We start from the raw sequence: 18,516 nt of genomic DNA on the forward strand, positions 1-18,516 counted from the left end.
AGAGAGAGGGCATTTTTACTGTGTGAGAATTACTGTGGATATATCATGATGATCACTGTTGGTATCTCAGTATGATCACTGTGGGCAATATTAAGTCATATTAAGTGTATACATGTTTTGTTTATCTCCTAGGGAAAATTACTGTGTATATATCATGATGATCACTGTGGATATGTTATGATGATCACTGTTGGTATGTCAGGAGGATCACTGTAGGTATATTAAGTCTTATTAAGTGTATGAATGTTTTGTTTCTATCCCAGGGAGAATTACAGAATTACATGGCATACTGCAGCCATTTTTGTTGAGGAGAGTGAAGAATGAAGTGGTGAAAGATTTGCCCCAAAAATCTGAAATCGTTTTGTATCACAATTTGAGTTCACTTCAGAAGAAATATTACAAGGCTATTCTCACTAAGGATTTAGGTGGGTTTATCTTGTTTGATCATCCTCCTTCAAATGTACATAAATATATAAGGGCAGTGTGCTGGTTGGAAAACAATATCTGTAAATTCAGAATATCCCCTTTGTTTTAAATCTTTCAAGCCGTACATTGTAAAAATTTGGAAAGGAGAAATCACAGTGTCACAATTTTAGCATGTACACGTGCTGGAAAGTATCAGGCAAAGTTAACTATACTTGTTATCTTTCTCACAGTAATTCCTTTGATTTCGCAGGATAACAGTGGTCCTCATACAATAGGCAATGTCACACGTGACACATGATAGGCAGTGTCACACATGACACATGTTACTCAGTGTAACACATGTCAGCATGTAAGGCAATGTCACATGTGACACGTTAGTCAGTGTTACACATGTCAGCATGTTAGGCAATGTCACACATTTCAAATGTTAGTCGGTGTAAAACATGTCAGCATCATAGGCAATGTCACACGTGGCATATGTTAGACAATGTTATATACAGTCAAACCTGTTGTATGCGGCCAGTGAAGGAACACGTAAATAGTGGCCGCATATGACAGTTGGCCACATAAGGTAGGTTGTGAAGACCAAGCCAAATCACAACTGAATTAAGTTTCAGGAAATGTACACATGTAGGCCTGCATAATAATCTTATACATAATTGTTACAGCACTAATCTGTTCTGCCACATAAATTTCATAGAAATATAACAATTGTAGTAAAATAATAACTCATTAATTTCAAGTTTTGTGGGGTAGACCTATGGACTTCACGCATTTAACTTGCATTTTTACGCGATTACAGAAAGAGTTTCAGGTGAGGGCACGCATGACAGGAGAACTGTCTTCCCATCAATGTCAAGCCTTAGAAAGCCATGTGATAGTTTGGCCTACATGGGTATAAATGACTATTCTAACAAAGTTTTGGACTGTAAATGGCAAACTTCAATCATATTTGCCATTACCGGTGAAACAACAACAACAACATGTACGAGTGAGGGAAGATAAGTTTCTCCATGTGTCCGGTATAGGCAATATTTTGGCCACGCGAAATAACAACACAACACCATTTGCCTGCAACGATAATGACCAAGGAAGCCAGATAATTTGTCAAAGAAACCATTCATGGGAGGAGCCACAGGAGGTCAGATTATATCCGATTATATCTGAGTTTTTCTGGCATTCATAGCGGGGACCTCAGCATGGAGCTAAACCACTGCCACAGTGCAGGGGTGTCCGGACAATAACCAGCTACACCTGATTAAAGAACAATAGTCACTGCTACTGACCAATAATGTTCACACTTCACTTGTCATCACAAAGTGGCAGGTTGTAACTTTTAATCACTACAAACTATTGAAGTCGGGTGGTCGCCATTTTGAAATTTTTGAATGTCCAATGCGGAAATCATCATTACTGTTGAAAGTCTCGGCCGCTCAGGACAGGCTGATATAGAATTTGGTGGAAAAATATATTGGCCGCTGGACGCGTTGGACAGGTGCCCACATATTACAGGTCGTTTAACGTGGAAAATTGTTTGGTCACGGCAGAGAGTGGCCGCTTACGGCAGATGGACGCTGATTACAGGTGGCTGTAGGTACAGGTTTGACTGTATATCACCATGTTGGGCAATGTACCACATGTCATGATGCTAGGCAATGTACTTCATGTCACCATGCTAGGCAATGTACCTCATGTCACCTTGCTAGGCATTGTAACACATGTCACCATGCTAGGCAATGTAACACATGTCACCATGCTAGGCAGTGTACCTCATGTCACCATGATAGGCAATGTCACCATGTTTATATTTAGATGGAAATATTTATCCTATACAAGCAGTATAGTGCCAACAAATCCTTGTCTCTCTTCACAATGCAGCTTTGCCATTGTTACTTGTGGATTGTAATGATTGCAGAAGCCTTTGAGAACCCCAACCCAGGACAGAGTAAAATGCGCCTGATGAATGTGCTGATGCAGCTGAGGAAGTGTGTCAATCATCCTTACCTGTTTGATGGTCAGTCAAAAGTTTGTGGACAGCAATTGTTGGGGGTGTGGGGGGGGGGGTCCTCCTTGGCCGAGGGGATTAGCGCACCAGCATGGCGAGATGACCCAGGAGCCTCCCACCATTGCTCGTGCCGTGAGTTCAAGTTCAGCTGAGGCTGGCTTCCTCTCTGGCCGCACGTGGTCTGACAGCAACCTGCGGATGGTTGTGTGTTTCCTCTGAGCTCTGCTGTTTCCTCCCATTGTAAAAGTAAAATATTCTTGAGTACAGCGTAAAACACCAATGAAATAAATAAATGAAATAAATCAATAATTGTTGTGTGCTACATGTATTGTCACGGCATTCACAGAAGTTAACAGAAACCAGCAGTTGTGAGATGTGGACTGTGTGTAATAGGTATTTGTACACAAACCAGAATTTGAAGCATAATCGCATGATGTGTGATGATTGGCTGTGGCTGATCTGCTCATTTGTTGATTGACTGATTGACAGGTGTGGAGCCAGAGCCATTTCAGCTGGGAGAACACCTCGTGACAGCCAGTGGCAAGCTCCTCCTGATTGACAATCTTCTCAGATTTCTGAAACAGAATGGCCACAAAGTTCTCCTCTTCTCTCAGATGACAAGAATGCTGGATATTATACAGGATTACCTGGGATACAGAGGTAACACAACACGCCTGACATTACAGAGGATTGCCTGGGATACAGAGGTAACACAACACACCTGACATTACACAGGATTACCTGGGATACAGAGGTAACACAACACACCTGACATTACACAGGATTACCTGGGATACAGAGGTAACACAACACACCTGACATTACACAGGATTACCTTGGATACAGAGGTAACACAACACACCTGACATTACACAGGATTACCTGGGATACAGAGGTAACACAACACACCTGACATTACACAGGATTGCCTGGGATACAGAGGTAACACAACACACCTGACATTACACAGGATTGCCTGGGATACAGAGGTAACACAACACACCTGACATTACAAGAATTACCTGGGATACAGAGGTAACACAACACACCTGACATTACACAGGATTACCTTGGATACAGAGGTAACACAACACACCTGACATTACACAGGATTACCTGGGATACAGAGGTAACACAACACACCTGACATTACAAGGATTACCTTGGATACAGAGGTAACGCAACACACCTGATATTACAAGTATTACCTGGGATACAGAGGTAACACAACACACCTGACATTGCAGAGGATTACCTGGGATACAGAGGTAACACAACACACCTGACATTACACAGGATTACCTTGGATACAGAGGTAACACAACACACCTGACATTACAGAAGAATGCCTGGGATACAGAGGTAACACAACACACCTGACATTACAAGGATTACCTGGGATACAGAGGTAACACAACACACCTGACATTACACAGGATTACCTTGGATACAGAGGTAACACAACACACCTGACATTACACAGGATTACCTGGGATACAGCGGTAACACAACACACTTGACATTACAGAGGATTACCTTGGATACAGAGGTAACACAACACACCTGACATTACAGAGGATTACCTGGGATACAGAGGTAACACAACACACCTGACATTACAGAGGATTACCTTGGATACAGAGGTAACACAACACACCTGACATTACACAGGATTACCTGGGATACAGAGGTAACACAACACACCTGACATTACAGAAGATTACCTTGGATACAGAGGTAACATAACACACCTGACATTACACAGGATTACCTTGGATACAGAGGTAACACAACACACCTGACATTACAGGAGATTGCCTGGGATACAGAGGTAACAAAACATACCTGACATTATACAGAATGACCTTTTAAGTTAAATGCCGTTCAAGTTGATGCCCTTGTAAGTTGGATGCCCTTGTCAGCTGAATGCCCATGTCAGCTGAATACCCTTGTGAGCTGAATGCCCTTGTAAGTTGGATGCCCTTGTGAGCTGAATGCCCTTGTGAGCTGAATACCCTTCTGAGCTGAATACCCTTGTGAGCTGAATGCCCTTGTAAGTTGGATGCCCTTGTGAGCTGAATACCCTTGTAAGTTGGATGCCCTTGTAAGTTGGATGCCCTTGTGAGCTGAATACCCTTGTGAGCTGAATGCCCTTATGCATGTAAGTTGGATGCCTTTGTAAGTTGGATGCCCTTGTAAGTTGGATGCCCTTGTGAGCTGAATGCCCTTATACATGTAAGTTGAATGCCCTTGTAAGTTGAATGGTCTTAGTTGAATAGCTTTAAACGCCATTTTCTGAAGTTCAGTACCCGTGTTTGTGTTCCCCTCAGGCTATAACTATGAGCGACTGGACGGGTCAGTGAGGGGAGAGGAACGATTCCTGGCCATACAGAACTTCAACAACCAAGAGGACAACTTTGTCTTCCTACTCAGCACAAAAGCAGGTCGCTACTGTTCACATGCTCAAACTTGTGTGTTTGTAACCACTATGACTACGTCCAGGAAAACAAGTTTGTCTTGCTGCTCAACTTTAAAACAGGTGCCCGCCGTCACCCACTCAAACCAGTCCATTTGTAAACGCTATAGAAATATTCAGCAGGAAATTTTGTCTTCTTCCTCAGGACTAAAACAGGTCACACACAAATTGATCTATTTGTAACCACAATGATAATGTCCAGGAGGACAACTTTGTCTTCCTGCTTAGCACTAAGGCTGGTGTCTATCATCACATTGCATCGCTCAAACTGATTTGTTTGTAACCACTCTATTAATGTTAGGTCCCTGTCCCCACACTGAAACTGGATATATTAAAGTTGCATGTTTATGGTAGCCATTTTGTCATGTGACGGGTTGAAATGTACACCAGATCTGTCTCCACCATCACCCTGCCTTTACACCAGATCTCTTTCCGCCATCATCCTGTGTTTACACCAGATCTGTCTCCACTATCATCGTCTTTACACCAGACCTGTCTCCACAATCACCCTGTCTTTACACCAGATCTGTCTCCACCATCACCCTGTCTTTACACCAGATCTGTCTCCACCATCACTCTGTCTTTACACCAGATCTGTCTCCACGATCATCCTGCCTTTACACCATATTTGTTTCCACCATCATCCTGTCTTTCCACCAGATCTGTCTTCACCATTACCCTGTCTTTCCACCAGATCTGTCTCCACCATCACCCTGTCTTTCTACCAGATCTGTCTCCACCATCACCCTGTCTTTACACCAGATTTGGTTCCACCATCACCTTGTCTTTATGATATATTTGGTTTCACATCACCCTGTCTTTACACCAGAGTTGGTTCCACCATCACCCTGTCTTTATGATAGATTTGGCTCCATCATCACCCTGTCTTTATACCTGATTTGGTTCCACCATCACCCTGTCTTTATGATAGATTTGGTTCCACCATCACCCTGTCTTTATGATAGATTTGGCTTTATGAATTCCTTTATTGTAAAATATTACAGGGAATAGTTGTTTTAAACCTTAGCGTACAAACACATAACTTGCTGTTGTCATGGTTACAGGTGGGCAGGGCCTGAACTTGACCTCTGCTGACACAGTGATATTTGTGGACAGTGACTTTAACCCTCAGAATGACCTTCAAGCTGCTGCAAGGGCTCACAGGATTGGCCAGACAAGGTCATGCATCTAATTATCAAAGTCAAATTCACAGTATGAGCGATGAAAATAAAGAATGCTTTCAACAAATTAAAGTCATAATCTTCTTTTTTATTCATTTAATTTTGCCCTGTATCACAAAAAAATTTTATTATTGTTTTAAGAACTACACTAAAATGTTTTGCTAAAGTACGACATGCATTACATTCTGTGTTTGACTGTTTGTACAGGCCAGTTCGCATGATACGACTGATAGGACGCAGTACAGTGGAGGAGATTATACTTCGGAGAGCAGAAGCCAAACTCAAACTGACCAATAGTGTGATAGAAGGAGGACAGTTTTCTTTAGGTGATACTAAGGAATCTATTATTGCTGACGACAGTTTCCAGGTACATGTGAATGTAGAACAACGTGTTTGAAAACATACAGTGTACGTGTTGTACATGCTCTCTTGTCTTGTTGTGAGAATTTCCCCTGGTACCTGTCTGCGCACCTGCACGTGTATGTACATGGCATGAGTATATGGTCAGAAATACCTGGGATATAGCTGGTACAAGGTCAATTTTTATGACATCATTATTGACCCCCTATTTGTGAAGGCGTCTGTGAAGGTGACCCTGTGTTATTGGCCCACATGTCTGTGAAGGTGACCCTGTGTTATTGGTCCACATGTCTGTGAAGGTGTCCTCCTGTTTTTGGTCCACGTCTGTGAAGGTGAACCTGTGTTATTGGCCCACATGTTTGTGAAGGTTTCCTCATGGTATTGGCCCACATGTTTGTGAAGGTGTCCTCGTGTTATTGGCCCACATGTTTTTGAAGGTGTCCTCAGGATATTGGCCCACATGTTTGTGAAGGTGTCCTCGTGGTATTGGCCCACATGTTTGTGAAGGTGTCCTCATGTTATTGGCCCACGTCTGTGAAGGTGACCGTGTGCTATTGGCCCACATGTTTGTGAAGTTATCCTCGTGTTATTGGCCCACATATTTTTGAAGGTGTCCTCAGGATATTGGCCCACATGTCTGTGAAGGTGTCCTCTATGTTATTGGCCCTCATGTTTGTGAAGGTTTCCTCATGGTATTGGCCCACATGTTTGTGGAGGTGTCCTCAGGATATTGGCCCACATGTTTGTGAAGGTGTCCTCTATGTTATTGGCCCTCATGTTTGTGAAGGTTTCCTCATGGTATTGGCCCACATGTTTGTGGAGGTGTCCTCAGGATATTGGCCCACATGTTTGTGAAGGTGTCCTCGTGGTATTGGCCCACATGTTTGTGAAGGTGTCCTCCGGTTATTGGCCCACATGTCTATGAAGGTCTTTTCGTGAGGTCCTTATGTTATTGGCCACATGTTTGTGAAGGTGTCCTCGTGGTATTGGCCCCCATTTTGTGAAGGTGTCCTCATGTTATTGGTCCATGTGTCTGTGAAGGTGTCCACAGGTTATTGGCCCACATGTCTGTGTGGTTGTCTTCGTGTTATTCGCCCACCTGTCTGTGTAGGTGTCCTCGTGTTATTGGCACACGTCTGTGAAGGTGTCCTCGTGTTATTGGCCCACATGTCTGCGTAGGTGTCCCAGTGGCCCAGCAGCGGACCTGTTTATGAAGACGTCTCCTAGTTATTAGCTGACTTGTTTGTCACATTAATATCAAAATATCAAAATCGCAATAATAATATGTACTTTATGTGTATTTTATCACTAGTTACAAGACATTCTCAAGTATGGGTTGGACAAACTGTTTGAAGAGGGGGAGAACTCTGAAGAAGACGTGAACTTTCACAAAATCCTGGGTGGCTCCGTCAACGGAGAGTGGCAGTTAGAGGAGGTGGAGGAGGATGCGACGGTGAGTAACAGTTACAGCAAGAGGAGAAGGGAATGATGGTGAGCACACTGTATGATGAGGGCTGACAGGAGAGTGGCGGTTAGAGGAGGTAGGGGAGGGAGAGTGACGGTGAGCACACTGTGTGATGAGGATTGACAGGAGAGTGGCAGAGAGAGGGGGTGGGGAGGGAGTGACGGTGAACACACTGTCTGTTGAGAACTTACAGAAGAGTGGCAGTTAGAGGAGGTGGAGGAGGGAGTGATGATAAGTACACTGTGTGATGAGGACTGACAGGAGAGTGACAGAGGAGGTGGAGAAGGGAGTGACGGTGAGCACATTGTATGATGAGGACTGACAGGAGAGTGGCAGTTAGAGGAGGTGGAGGAGGAGTGATGATAAGTACACTGTGTGATGAGGACTGACAGGAGAGTGACAGAGGAGGTGGAGAAGGGAGTGACGGTGAGCACATTCTATGATGAGGACTGACAGGAGAGTGGCAGTTAGAGGAGGTGGAGGAGGGAGTGATGATAAGTACACTGTGTGATGAGGATTGCCAGGAGAGTGGCAGTTAGAGGAGGTGGAGGAGGGAGTGACGGTGTGCACACTGCATGATGAGGACTGACAGGAGAGTGGCAGATAGAGGAGGTGGAGGAGAGAGTGACGGAGAGCACACTGTGTGATGAGGATTGCCAGGAGAGTGGCAGTTAAAGGTGGAGGACGGAGTGATGGTGTGCACACTGTGTGATGAGGATTGCCAGGAGAGTGGCAGTTAGAGGAGGTGGAGAAGGGAGTGACGGTGAGCACATTGTATGATGAGGACTGACAGGAGAGTGGCAGATAGAGGAGGTGGAGGAGGAGTGACGGTGTGCACACTGCATGATGAGGACTGACTGAAGAGTGGCAGGTAGAGGAGGTGGAGGAGGATTGATGGTGTGCACACTGCGTGATGAGGACTAACTGAAGAGTGGCAGATAGAGGAGGTGGAGGAGGAGTGACGGTGTGCACACTGCATGATGAGGACTGACTGAAGAGTGGCAGATAGAGGAGGTGGAGGAGGATTGATGGTGTGCACACTGCGTGATGACGACTAACTGAAGAGTGGCAGATAGAGGAGGTGGAGGAGGAGTGATGGTGTGCACACTGCGTGATGAGGACTGACTGAAGAGTGGCAGATAGATGAGGTGGAGGAGGAGTGATGGTGTGCACACTGCATGATGAGGACTGACTGAAGAGTGGCAGATAGAGGAGGTGGAGGAGTGATGGTGTGCACACTGTGTGATGAGGACTAACTGAAGAGTGGCAGATAGAGGTGGTGGAGGAGGAGTGATGGTGTTCACACTGCATGATGAGGACCGACAGAAGAGTGACAGATAGAGGAGGTGGAGGAGGAGTGATGGTGTGCACACTGCATGATGAGGACTGACTGAAGAGTGGCAGATAGAGGAGGTGGAGGAGGAGTGATGGTGTGCACACTGCATGATGAGGACTGACAGAAGAGTGACCGATAGAGGAGGTGGACGAAAGAGTGATTATGACTGACGAGTGGCAGATGATTAAGAGTTCTTATGTCTCTACTGTTTTCATTCCTCCACTGTTCTCAGGCCTCTCTTGTTACATGTATCATGCTTCCAATGTTCTCAAGCCTCCAGTTTTCTCATGTCTTCACTGTTTTCATGCTTCCACAGCTCTTGTGCCACCACTGTTTTCATACCTCTACTGTCCTCAGGCCTCCACTGTTATCATTCCTTCACTGTTCTCAGACCTCCAATGTTCTCACGTCTTCAATGTTCTCATAAATCCGCTGTTGTCATGCCACCACTGTTTTCATACATTGTACCTCCACAGTTCTCATGCCTCAACTGTTCTCATGCTTCCACTGTCCTCACACCCCCACTGTTCCAATGCTTCCACTGTTCTTATGCTTCAGATGTTCTCATGCCTTCTCTGTTCTCATGCCTCCACTGTTCTCACACTTCTGATTCCTCCACAGTCCTCACGCCTCCACTGTTCTCATGTCTCCACTGTTGTTTTACATCCAGAGTTCTTATTCTTCTACTTCTTTCATACCTTTACTGTTCTTATACCTCAGTGTTTTTCATGCCTCTGTTGTTTTCATACCTCCACTGTTGTCACGTCTCTACTGTTTTCACACCTCCATTGTTCTCATACCTCCACTGTTTTCATACCTCCACTGTTCTCATGCCTCTACTCTTCTTGTGCATCCACTGTTCTCATGCCTCCATTGTTCCCAATCCTTCACTATTCTCATGCCTCAACGTTTGTCATGCCTACAGCATTTCCATACCTCCACTGTTCCCATGCCACTGTTTTCATACCTTCATTGTTCTCATGCCTCCACTGCATGATCTCATGCCTTCACTGTTTCATGCCTCAACTGTTCCCATGCCTCGACTGTTCTCATGACTCCCCTGTTTTCGGTGCCATGGTGCCTGAAAACTTATATTGTTGTATACACTTTGAACTACATGTCTGGGGAAGATTGTCATTTACTTGCCAAAAGCCAGTGGTTTACTTCCGGCAATCTTGTTCCTCTGCCCATACAATTTGCAGCCTTAGCGTTAGTTAGGTAGATATAGATATATTAGCTTGGTATTTATTAGGGAAGAAAATCACTCGGGGTTACAGTTCACACAGTTCAATATGTATGGAAGACCACTTTTCTTCCTTTGACTTGGTGGATTTCTCAGGGGGTTCGGGGTTACGGTTCGCACAGTCCAATGTTCATGAAAGACCAGTTGTCTTCCTCTAACTTGGTGGATTTCTCAGGGGGCTCGGGGTTACGGGGTGGATTTCTCAGGGCTCGCGGGGTTCCTCACCCCAAAAATCTGGCCTCCAGTGTATGAGTGAAAAATGTTTGTGTATCACATTAAACACCAACAACTCAGATCATCAAGTTCATTTGTACCTCATATAAAATTGTTATGTTGTTATATTGTTATAGATAGATGATGATAAGGGTACTGAGGGGGGCCCACAGAGCATGTACATATTTGAGGGGACAGACTACTCCAAGGGACCCTCTACAGAAGATAAATCCATGTTTGACAAAATAATGGAAGGTATGTCTGTGAGGTTGATTCATTTGGATGCGATTAGCTCTGAAACTGTGATGTCCATGTACTGTTCAAACACTGGCTCACATGACAGTCTGGCCCTTTGTCAGTGCGGTTGGGTGCTTGCATCTCAGTCATGTTAATCCAACTGCTGTTTTAGGTCAGCTGTTTGTCAGGGAGCTGACAAAGGCCAGTGGCCAGTGGTTTACTGGAAGCACTCTTTTTTCCTCAACCAGAATCCTCATTGCAGTAAATCAGTACATTTGTTAGTGCAGCTTAAAAGCATGAATCAATTAATTCAGAATCTATGTGAATTGTTTCATATATACAGATGGATCACAGAGCTTGTATACATACAAAGTTGTTCTCTCACACACTGTAAGGTTTTAGATGACACTTTTGAAATGCATGTACATACTAATTTCTACAGCTCTCCCACACTGTAAGGTTTTAGATGACACTTTTGAAATGCATGTACATACTAATTTCTACAGCTGAGAAGACAGCACTAGAGGCCAGGACAAACACTGGAGGTGAAAGGTCACGTAGGAGGACCAGCACCACTCTGTTAGCAGGGTTACCAGATACATCTAAGAGGTTGAGAGTCAAGCTGACACCAGAGCTACTGGAGGAGAGGCGTAGAAAGGTTAGGGGTTTCTATGAGAGAAATATATAGTTGTTATGAATGATTACAGATCATCCGTAATCAAAAGTTATGTTTTGAAATGTTTACACTTACTACTTTCATTGACATTCTGTTTCCTTAAATATTTGTACAACATATTTGAATGTCACTGCCAAAGTAGAACAAAAATATGACAGTCAGAGCTTAGATTGTCACTTATTCCTAGCTGTTCTGCCAAAGTAGAACAAAAGTAGGACAGTCAGAGCTTAGATTGTCACTTATTCCTAGCTGTTCTGTCAAAGTGGAACAAAAGTAGTACAGTCAGAGCTTAGATTGTCACTTATTCCTAGCTGTTCTGCCAAAGTAGAACAAAAGTAGTACAGTCAGAGCTTTGAATGTCACTTATCCCTAGCTGTTCTGCCAAAAAAGAACAAAAGTAATACAGTCAGAGCTTTGAATGTCACTTACCCCTGTTCTGCCAAAGTAGAACAAAAGTAATACAGTCAGAGCATTGAATGTCCCTTATCCCTGTTCTGCCAAAGTAGAACAAAAGTAGTACAGTCAGAGCTTAGATTGTCACTTATTCCTAGCTGTTCTGCCAAAGTAGAACAAAAGTAATACAGTCAGAGCATTGAATGTCCCTTATCCCTGTTCTGCCAAAGTAGAACAAAAGTAGTGCAGTCAGAGCTTAGATTGTCACTTATCTCTAGCTGTTCTGTCAAAGTAGAACAAAAGTAATACAGTCAGAGCTTTGAATGTCACTTATCCCTGTTCTGCTAAAGTAGAACAAAAGTAGTACAGTCAGAGCTTTGAATGTCACTTATCTCTAGCTGTTCTGTCAAAGTAAAACGAAAGTAGTACAGTCATAGCTTTGAATGTCACTTATCTCTAGCTGTTCTGCCAAAATAGAACAAAAGTAATACAGTCAGAGCTTTGAATGTCACTTATCCCTAGCTGTTCTGCCAAAATAGAACAAAAGTAATACAGTCAGAGCTTTGAATGTCACTTATCCCTGTTCTGCTAAAGTAGAACAAAAGTAGTACAGTCAGAGCTTTGAATGTCACTTATCCATAGCTGTTCTGCCAAACTAGAACAAAAGTAGTACAGTCAGAACATTGAATGTCACTTATCCCTGTTCTGCCAAAGTAGAACAAAAGTAGTACAGTCAGAGCGTTGGATGTCACTTATCTCTAGCTGTTCTGCCAAAGTAGAACAAAAGTAGTACACTCAGAGCTTTGAATGTCACTTATCTCTAGCTGTTCTGCCAAAGTAGAACAAAAGTAGTACAGTCAGAGCTTTGAATGTCACTTATCCCTGTTCTACCAAAGTAGAACAAAAGTAGTACAGTCAGAGCTTTGAATGTCACTTATCCCTAGCTGTTCTGCCAAAGTAGAACAAAAGTAGTACAGTCAGAGCTTTGAATGTCACTTATCCCTAGCTGTTCTGCCAAAGTAGAACAAAAGTAGTACAGTCAGAGCTTTGAATGTCACTTATCCCTAGCTGTTCTGCCAAAGTAGAACAAAAGTAGTACAGTCAGAGCTTTGAATGTCACTTATCCCTAGCTGTTCTACAAAAGTACAACAAAAGTAGTACTGTCAGAGCTTTGAATGTCACCCATCTCTGTTCTGCCAAAGTAGAGCAAAAGTAGTACAGTCAGGGCTTTGAATGTCACTTATCCCTGATCTGCCAAAGTAGAACAAGACTAGTACTGTCAGAGCTTTGAATGTAACTTATCCCTAGCTGTTCTGCCAAAGTAGAACAAAAGTAGTACAGTCAGAGCTTTGAATGTCACTTATCCCTGGCAGTTCTGCTAAAGTAGAACAAAGTAGTACAGTCAGAGCTTTGAATGTCACTTATCCCTAGCTGTTCTGCCAAAGTAGAACAAAAGTAGTACAGTCAGAGCTTTGAATGTCACTTATCCCTAGCTGTCCTCCCAAAGTACTACAAAAGTAGTACCGTCAGAGCTTTGAATGTCACTTATCCATAGCTGTTTTACAAAAGTACAACAAAAGTAGTACAGTCAGAGCTTTGAATGTCACCTGTCCCTGTTCTGCCAAAGTAGAGCAAAAGTAATACAGTCAGAGCTTTGAATGTCACTTATCCATAGCTGTTCTACAAAAGTACAACAAAAGTAGTACAGTCAGAGCTTTGAATGTCACCTGTCCCTGTTCTGCCAAAGTAGAGCAAAAGTAATACAGTCAGAGCTTTGAATGTCACTTATCCCTGTTTTGCCAAAGTAGAGAAAAAGTAGTATAGTCAGGGCTTTGAATGTCACTTATCCCTAGCTGTTCTGCCAAAGTAGAACAAAAGTAGTCAGTCATAGCTTTGAATGTCATTTATCCCTAGCTGTTCTGCCAAAGTAGAACAAAAGTAGTACAGTCATAGCTTTGAATGTCACTTATCCCTCGCAGTTCTGCTAAAGTAGAACAAAGTAGTACAGTCAGAGCATTGAATGTCACTTATCCATAGCTGTTCTGCCAAAGTAGAACAAAAGTAGTACTGTCATAGCTTTGAATGTCACTTATTAAATAGCTGTTCTGCCAAAGTAGAACAAAAGTAGTACAGTCATAGCTTTGAATGTCACTTATCCCTAGCTGTTCTGCCAAAGTAGAACAAAAGTAATACAGTCATAGCTTTGAATGTCACTTATCCCTGGCAGTTCTGCTAAAGTAGAACAAAGTAGTACAGTCAGAGCATTGGATGTCACTTATCTCTAGATGTTCTGCCAAAGTAAAACGAAAGTAGTACAGTCAGAGCTTTGAATGTAACTTATCCCTAGCTGTTCTGCCAAAGTAGAACAAAAGTAGTACAGTCAGAGCTTAGATTATCACCTATCCCAAGATGATCTACCAAAGTAGAACAAAGTAGTACAGTCAGAGCTTTGAATGTCATTTATCCCTTGCTGTTCTGCCAAAGTAGAACAAAAGTAGTACAGTCAGAGCTTAGATTGTCACTTATTCCTAGCTGTTCTGCCAAAGTAAAACAAAAGTAGTACAGTCAGAGCTTTGAATGTCACTTATCCATAGCTGTTCTACCAAAGTAGAACAAAAGTAGAACAGTCAGAGCTTTCAATGTCACTTATCCCTGATCTGCCAAAGTAGAACAAAAGTAGTACAGTCGGAGCTTTCAATGTCACTTATCCCTGTTCTGCCAAAGTAGAACAAACGTAGTACTGTCAGAGCCTTGAATGTAACTTATCCCTAGCTGTTCTGCCAAAGTAGAACAAACGTAGAACAGTCAGAGCTTTGAATGTCACTTATCCCTGATCTGCCAAAGTAGAACAAAAGTAGTACTGTCAGGGCTTTGAATGTCACTTATCCCTGTTCTGTCAAAGTAAAACGAAAGTAGTACAGTCAGAGCGTTGGATGTCACTTATCCCTAGCTGTCTTGCCAAAGTAAAACAAGAGTAGTACAGTCAGAGCTTTGAATGTCACTTATCCCTAGCTGTTCTGCCAAAGTAGAACAAAAGTAGTACAGTCAGAGCGTTGAATGTAACTTATCCCTAGCTGTTCTGCCAAAGTAAAACAAGAGTAGTACAGTCAGAGCTTTGAATGTCACTAATCCCTAGCTGTTCTGCCAAAGTAGAACAAAAGTAATACAGTCAGTGCTTTGAATGTCACTTATCCATAGATGTTCTGCCAAAGTAAAACAAGAGTAGTACAGTCAGAGCTTTGAATGTCACTTATCCCTAGCTGTTCTGCCAAAGTAGAACAAAAGTAATACAGTCAGTGCTTTGAATGTCACTTATCCATAGCTGTTCTGCCAAAGTAGAACAAAAGTAATACAGTCAGTGCTTTGAATGTCACTTATCCCTAGCTGTTCTGCCAAAGTAGAACAAAAGCAATACAGTCAGAGCTTTGAATGTCACTTATCCCTAGCTGTTCTGCCAAAGTAGAACAAAAGTAGTACAGTCAGAAATTTCCTGTAACTTTTGTCTTTGTACAGAGGAAGGAGGCTGCTGAGAGGAAAGCGTTAGAGGAGGAAGAGGAAGAAATACGCAGAGCACAGAGACGACGTCAGCGCAAGTAAATATGACAGCTGTGTTTTTATCAACTGGTCACATTCCTTGAAATGCTCTTTGGGAATTTTCTTGTTCCTCAGTGTGACATTGACTCTACAATCAGTAAGATTTTCTAGTTCCTTAGTCTGACACATTGACTCTACTGTTGGTAGAATTTTCTAGTGCCTCAGTCTGACACATTAACTCTACATATGTACTGTCAGCAGGATTTTCCAGTTCCTCCTACTGACATTGACTGTACTGTCAGCAGGATTTTCCAGTTCCTCCTACTGACATTGACTGTACTGTCAGTAGGATTTTCCAGTTCCTCCTACTGACATTGACTGTACTGTCAGTAGGATTTTCTAGTTCCTCCTGCTGACATTGACTGTACTGTCATTAGGATTTTCTAGTTTCACCTACTGACATTGACTGTACTGTCAGTAGGATTTTCTAGTTCCTGCTACTGACATTGACCTTACTGTCAGTAGGATTTTCTAGTTCCTCTGTCTGACACATTAACTCTACTGTCAGTAAGATTTTCTAGTTCCTCTGTCTGACACATTAACTCTACTGTCAGTAGGATTTTCTAGTTCCTCAGTTCAGTAGGATTTTCTAGTGCCTCCTACTGACATTGACTGTACTGTCAGTAGGATTTTCTAATTCCTCAGTCTGACTCATTGACTGTACTGTTGGGAGGATTTTCTAGTTTTTCACTCTGACACATTGACTGTACTGTCAGTAGGATTTTCTAGTTTCTCCTACTGACATTGTACTGTCAGTAGGATTTTCTACTTCCTCCTACTGACATTCACTGTACTGTCAGTAAGATTTTCTAGTTCCTTAGTCTGACACATTGACTGTATTGTCAGTAGGATTTTTGTAGTTCCTCCTACTGACATTGACTGTACTGTCAGTAAGATTTTCCAGTTCCTCAGTCTGACACATTGACTGTATTGTCAGTAGGATTTTTGTAGTTCCTCCTACTGACATTGACTGTACTGTCAGTAAGATTTTCTAGTTCGTCTGTCTGACACATTGACTGTACTGTCAGTAGGATTTTCTAGTTCCTCACTCTGACACATTGACTGTACTGTCAGTAGGATTTTCTAGTTTCTCACTCTGACATTGACTGTACTGTCAGTAGGATTTTGTAGTTCCTCCTGCTGACATTGACTGTACTGTCAGTAGGATTTTCTAGTTTCTCAGTCTGATGTTAACTTTACTGTCAGTAAGATTTTCTAGTTCCTTAGTCTGACACATTGACTGTACAGTCAGTAAGATTTTCTAGTTCGTCTGTCTGACACATTGACTGTACTGTCAGTAGGATTTTCTAGTTCCTCACTCTGACACATTGACTGTACTGTCAGTAGGATTTTCTAGTTTCTCACTCTGACATTGACTGTACTGTCAGTAGGATTTTGTAGTTCCTCCTACTGACATTGACTGTACTGTCAGTAGGATTTTCTAGTTCCTCATTCTGACACATTGACTGTAATGTCAGTAGGATATTCCAGTTCCTCACTCTGACACGTTGACTGTACTGTCAGTAGGATTTTCTAGTTCCTCCTACTGACGTTGACTGTACTGTCAGTAAGATTTTCTAGTTCCTCATTCTGACACATTGACTGTAATGTCAGCAGGATTTTCCAGTTTCTCAGTCTTACACATTGACTGTATTGTCAGTAGAATTTTTGTAGTTCCTCCTACTGACATTGACTGTACTGTCAGTAAGATTTTCTAGTTCCTCATTCTGACACATTGACTGTAATGTCAGCAGGATTTTCCAGTTTCTCAGTCTTACACATTGACTGTATTGTCAGTAGAATTTTTGTAGTTCCTCCTACTGACATTGACTGTACTGTCAGTAAGATTTTCCAGTTCCTCAGTCTGACACATTGACTGTATTGTCAGTAGGATTTTTGTAGTTCCTCCTACTGACATTGACTGTACTGTCAGTAAGATTTTCCAGTTCCTCACTCAGACACATTGACTGTACTGTCAGTAGGATTTTCTAGTTTCTCACTCTGACACATTGACTGTACTGTTAGTAGGATTTTCTAGTTCCTCACTCTGACACATTGACTGTACTGTCAGTAGGATTTTCTAGTTCCTCACTCTGACACATTGACTGTACTGTCAGTAGGATTTTCTAGTTCCTCCTGCTGACATTGACTGTACTGTCAGTAGGATTTTCTAGTTCCTCAGTCTGGCGTTAACTCTACTGTCAGTAAGATTTTCCAATTCCTCAGTCTGACACATTGACTGTAATGTCAGTAGGATTTTCTAGTTCCTCACTCAGACACATTGACTGTACTGTCAGTAGGATTTTCTAGTTTCTCACTCTGACACATTGACTGTACTGTTAGTAGGATTTTCTAGTTCCTCACTCTGACACATTGACTGTACTGTCAGTAGGATTTTCTAGTTCCTCACTCTGACACATTGACTGTACTGTCAGTAGGATTTTCTAGTTCCTCCTGCTGACATTGACTGTACTGTCAGTAGGATTTTCTAGTTCCTCAGTCTGGCGTTAATTCTACTGTCAGTAGGATTTTCTAGTTCCTCAGTCTGACACATTGTCTGTACTGTCAGTAGGATTTTCTAGTTCCTCAGTCTGATGTTAACTGTTCTCTCAGTAGGATTTTCTAGTTCCTCCTGCTGACATTGACCCTACTGTCAGTAGGATTTTCTAGTTCCTCCTACTGACATTGACTGTACTGTCAGTAGGATTTTCTAGTTCCTCCTACTGACATTGACTGTACTGTCAGTAGGATTTTCTAATTCCTCAGTCTGACACATTGACTGTACTGTCAGTAGGATTTTCTAGTTTCTCACTCTGACACATTGACTGTACTGTCAGTAGGATTTTCTGGTTCCTCACTCTGACACATTGACTGTACTGTCAGTAGGATTTTCTAGTTTCTCACTCTGACA

At 42.5% G+C, this 18,516-nt stretch overlaps 1 protein-coding gene across 1 annotated transcript in view; it reads left to right on the plus strand.

Moving 5' to 3' along the window:
* The window catches only part of LOC135466859 (chromodomain-helicase-DNA-binding protein 1-like), a 51,232-nt gene that overhangs the window by 16,539 nt on the left and 16,177 nt on the right, over positions 1–18,516 (plus strand). The window contains exons 7-16 of the mRNA XM_064744609.1: positions 264–425; positions 2,342–2,440; positions 2,921–3,091; positions 4,762–4,875; positions 5,972–6,086; positions 6,296–6,455; positions 7,761–7,901; positions 10,843–10,960; positions 11,449–11,600; positions 15,525–15,604. Of these exons, the coding sequence (XP_064600679.1) occupies positions 264–425; positions 2,342–2,440; positions 2,921–3,091; positions 4,762–4,875; positions 5,972–6,086; positions 6,296–6,455; positions 7,761–7,901; positions 10,843–10,960; positions 11,449–11,600; positions 15,525–15,604 (1,312 nt within the window). The remainder of the gene's footprint in view (positions 1–263; positions 426–2,341; positions 2,441–2,920; positions 3,092–4,761; positions 4,876–5,971; positions 6,087–6,295; positions 6,456–7,760; positions 7,902–10,842; positions 10,961–11,448; positions 11,601–15,524; positions 15,605–18,516) is intronic.

This window comes from Liolophura sinensis, chromosome 6 (assembly GCF_032854445.1).
Source record: "Liolophura sinensis isolate JHLJ2023 chromosome 6, CUHK_Ljap_v2, whole genome shotgun sequence".
Taxonomy (NCBI): Eukaryota; Metazoa; Mollusca; class Polyplacophora; order Chitonida; family Chitonidae; genus Liolophura; species Liolophura sinensis.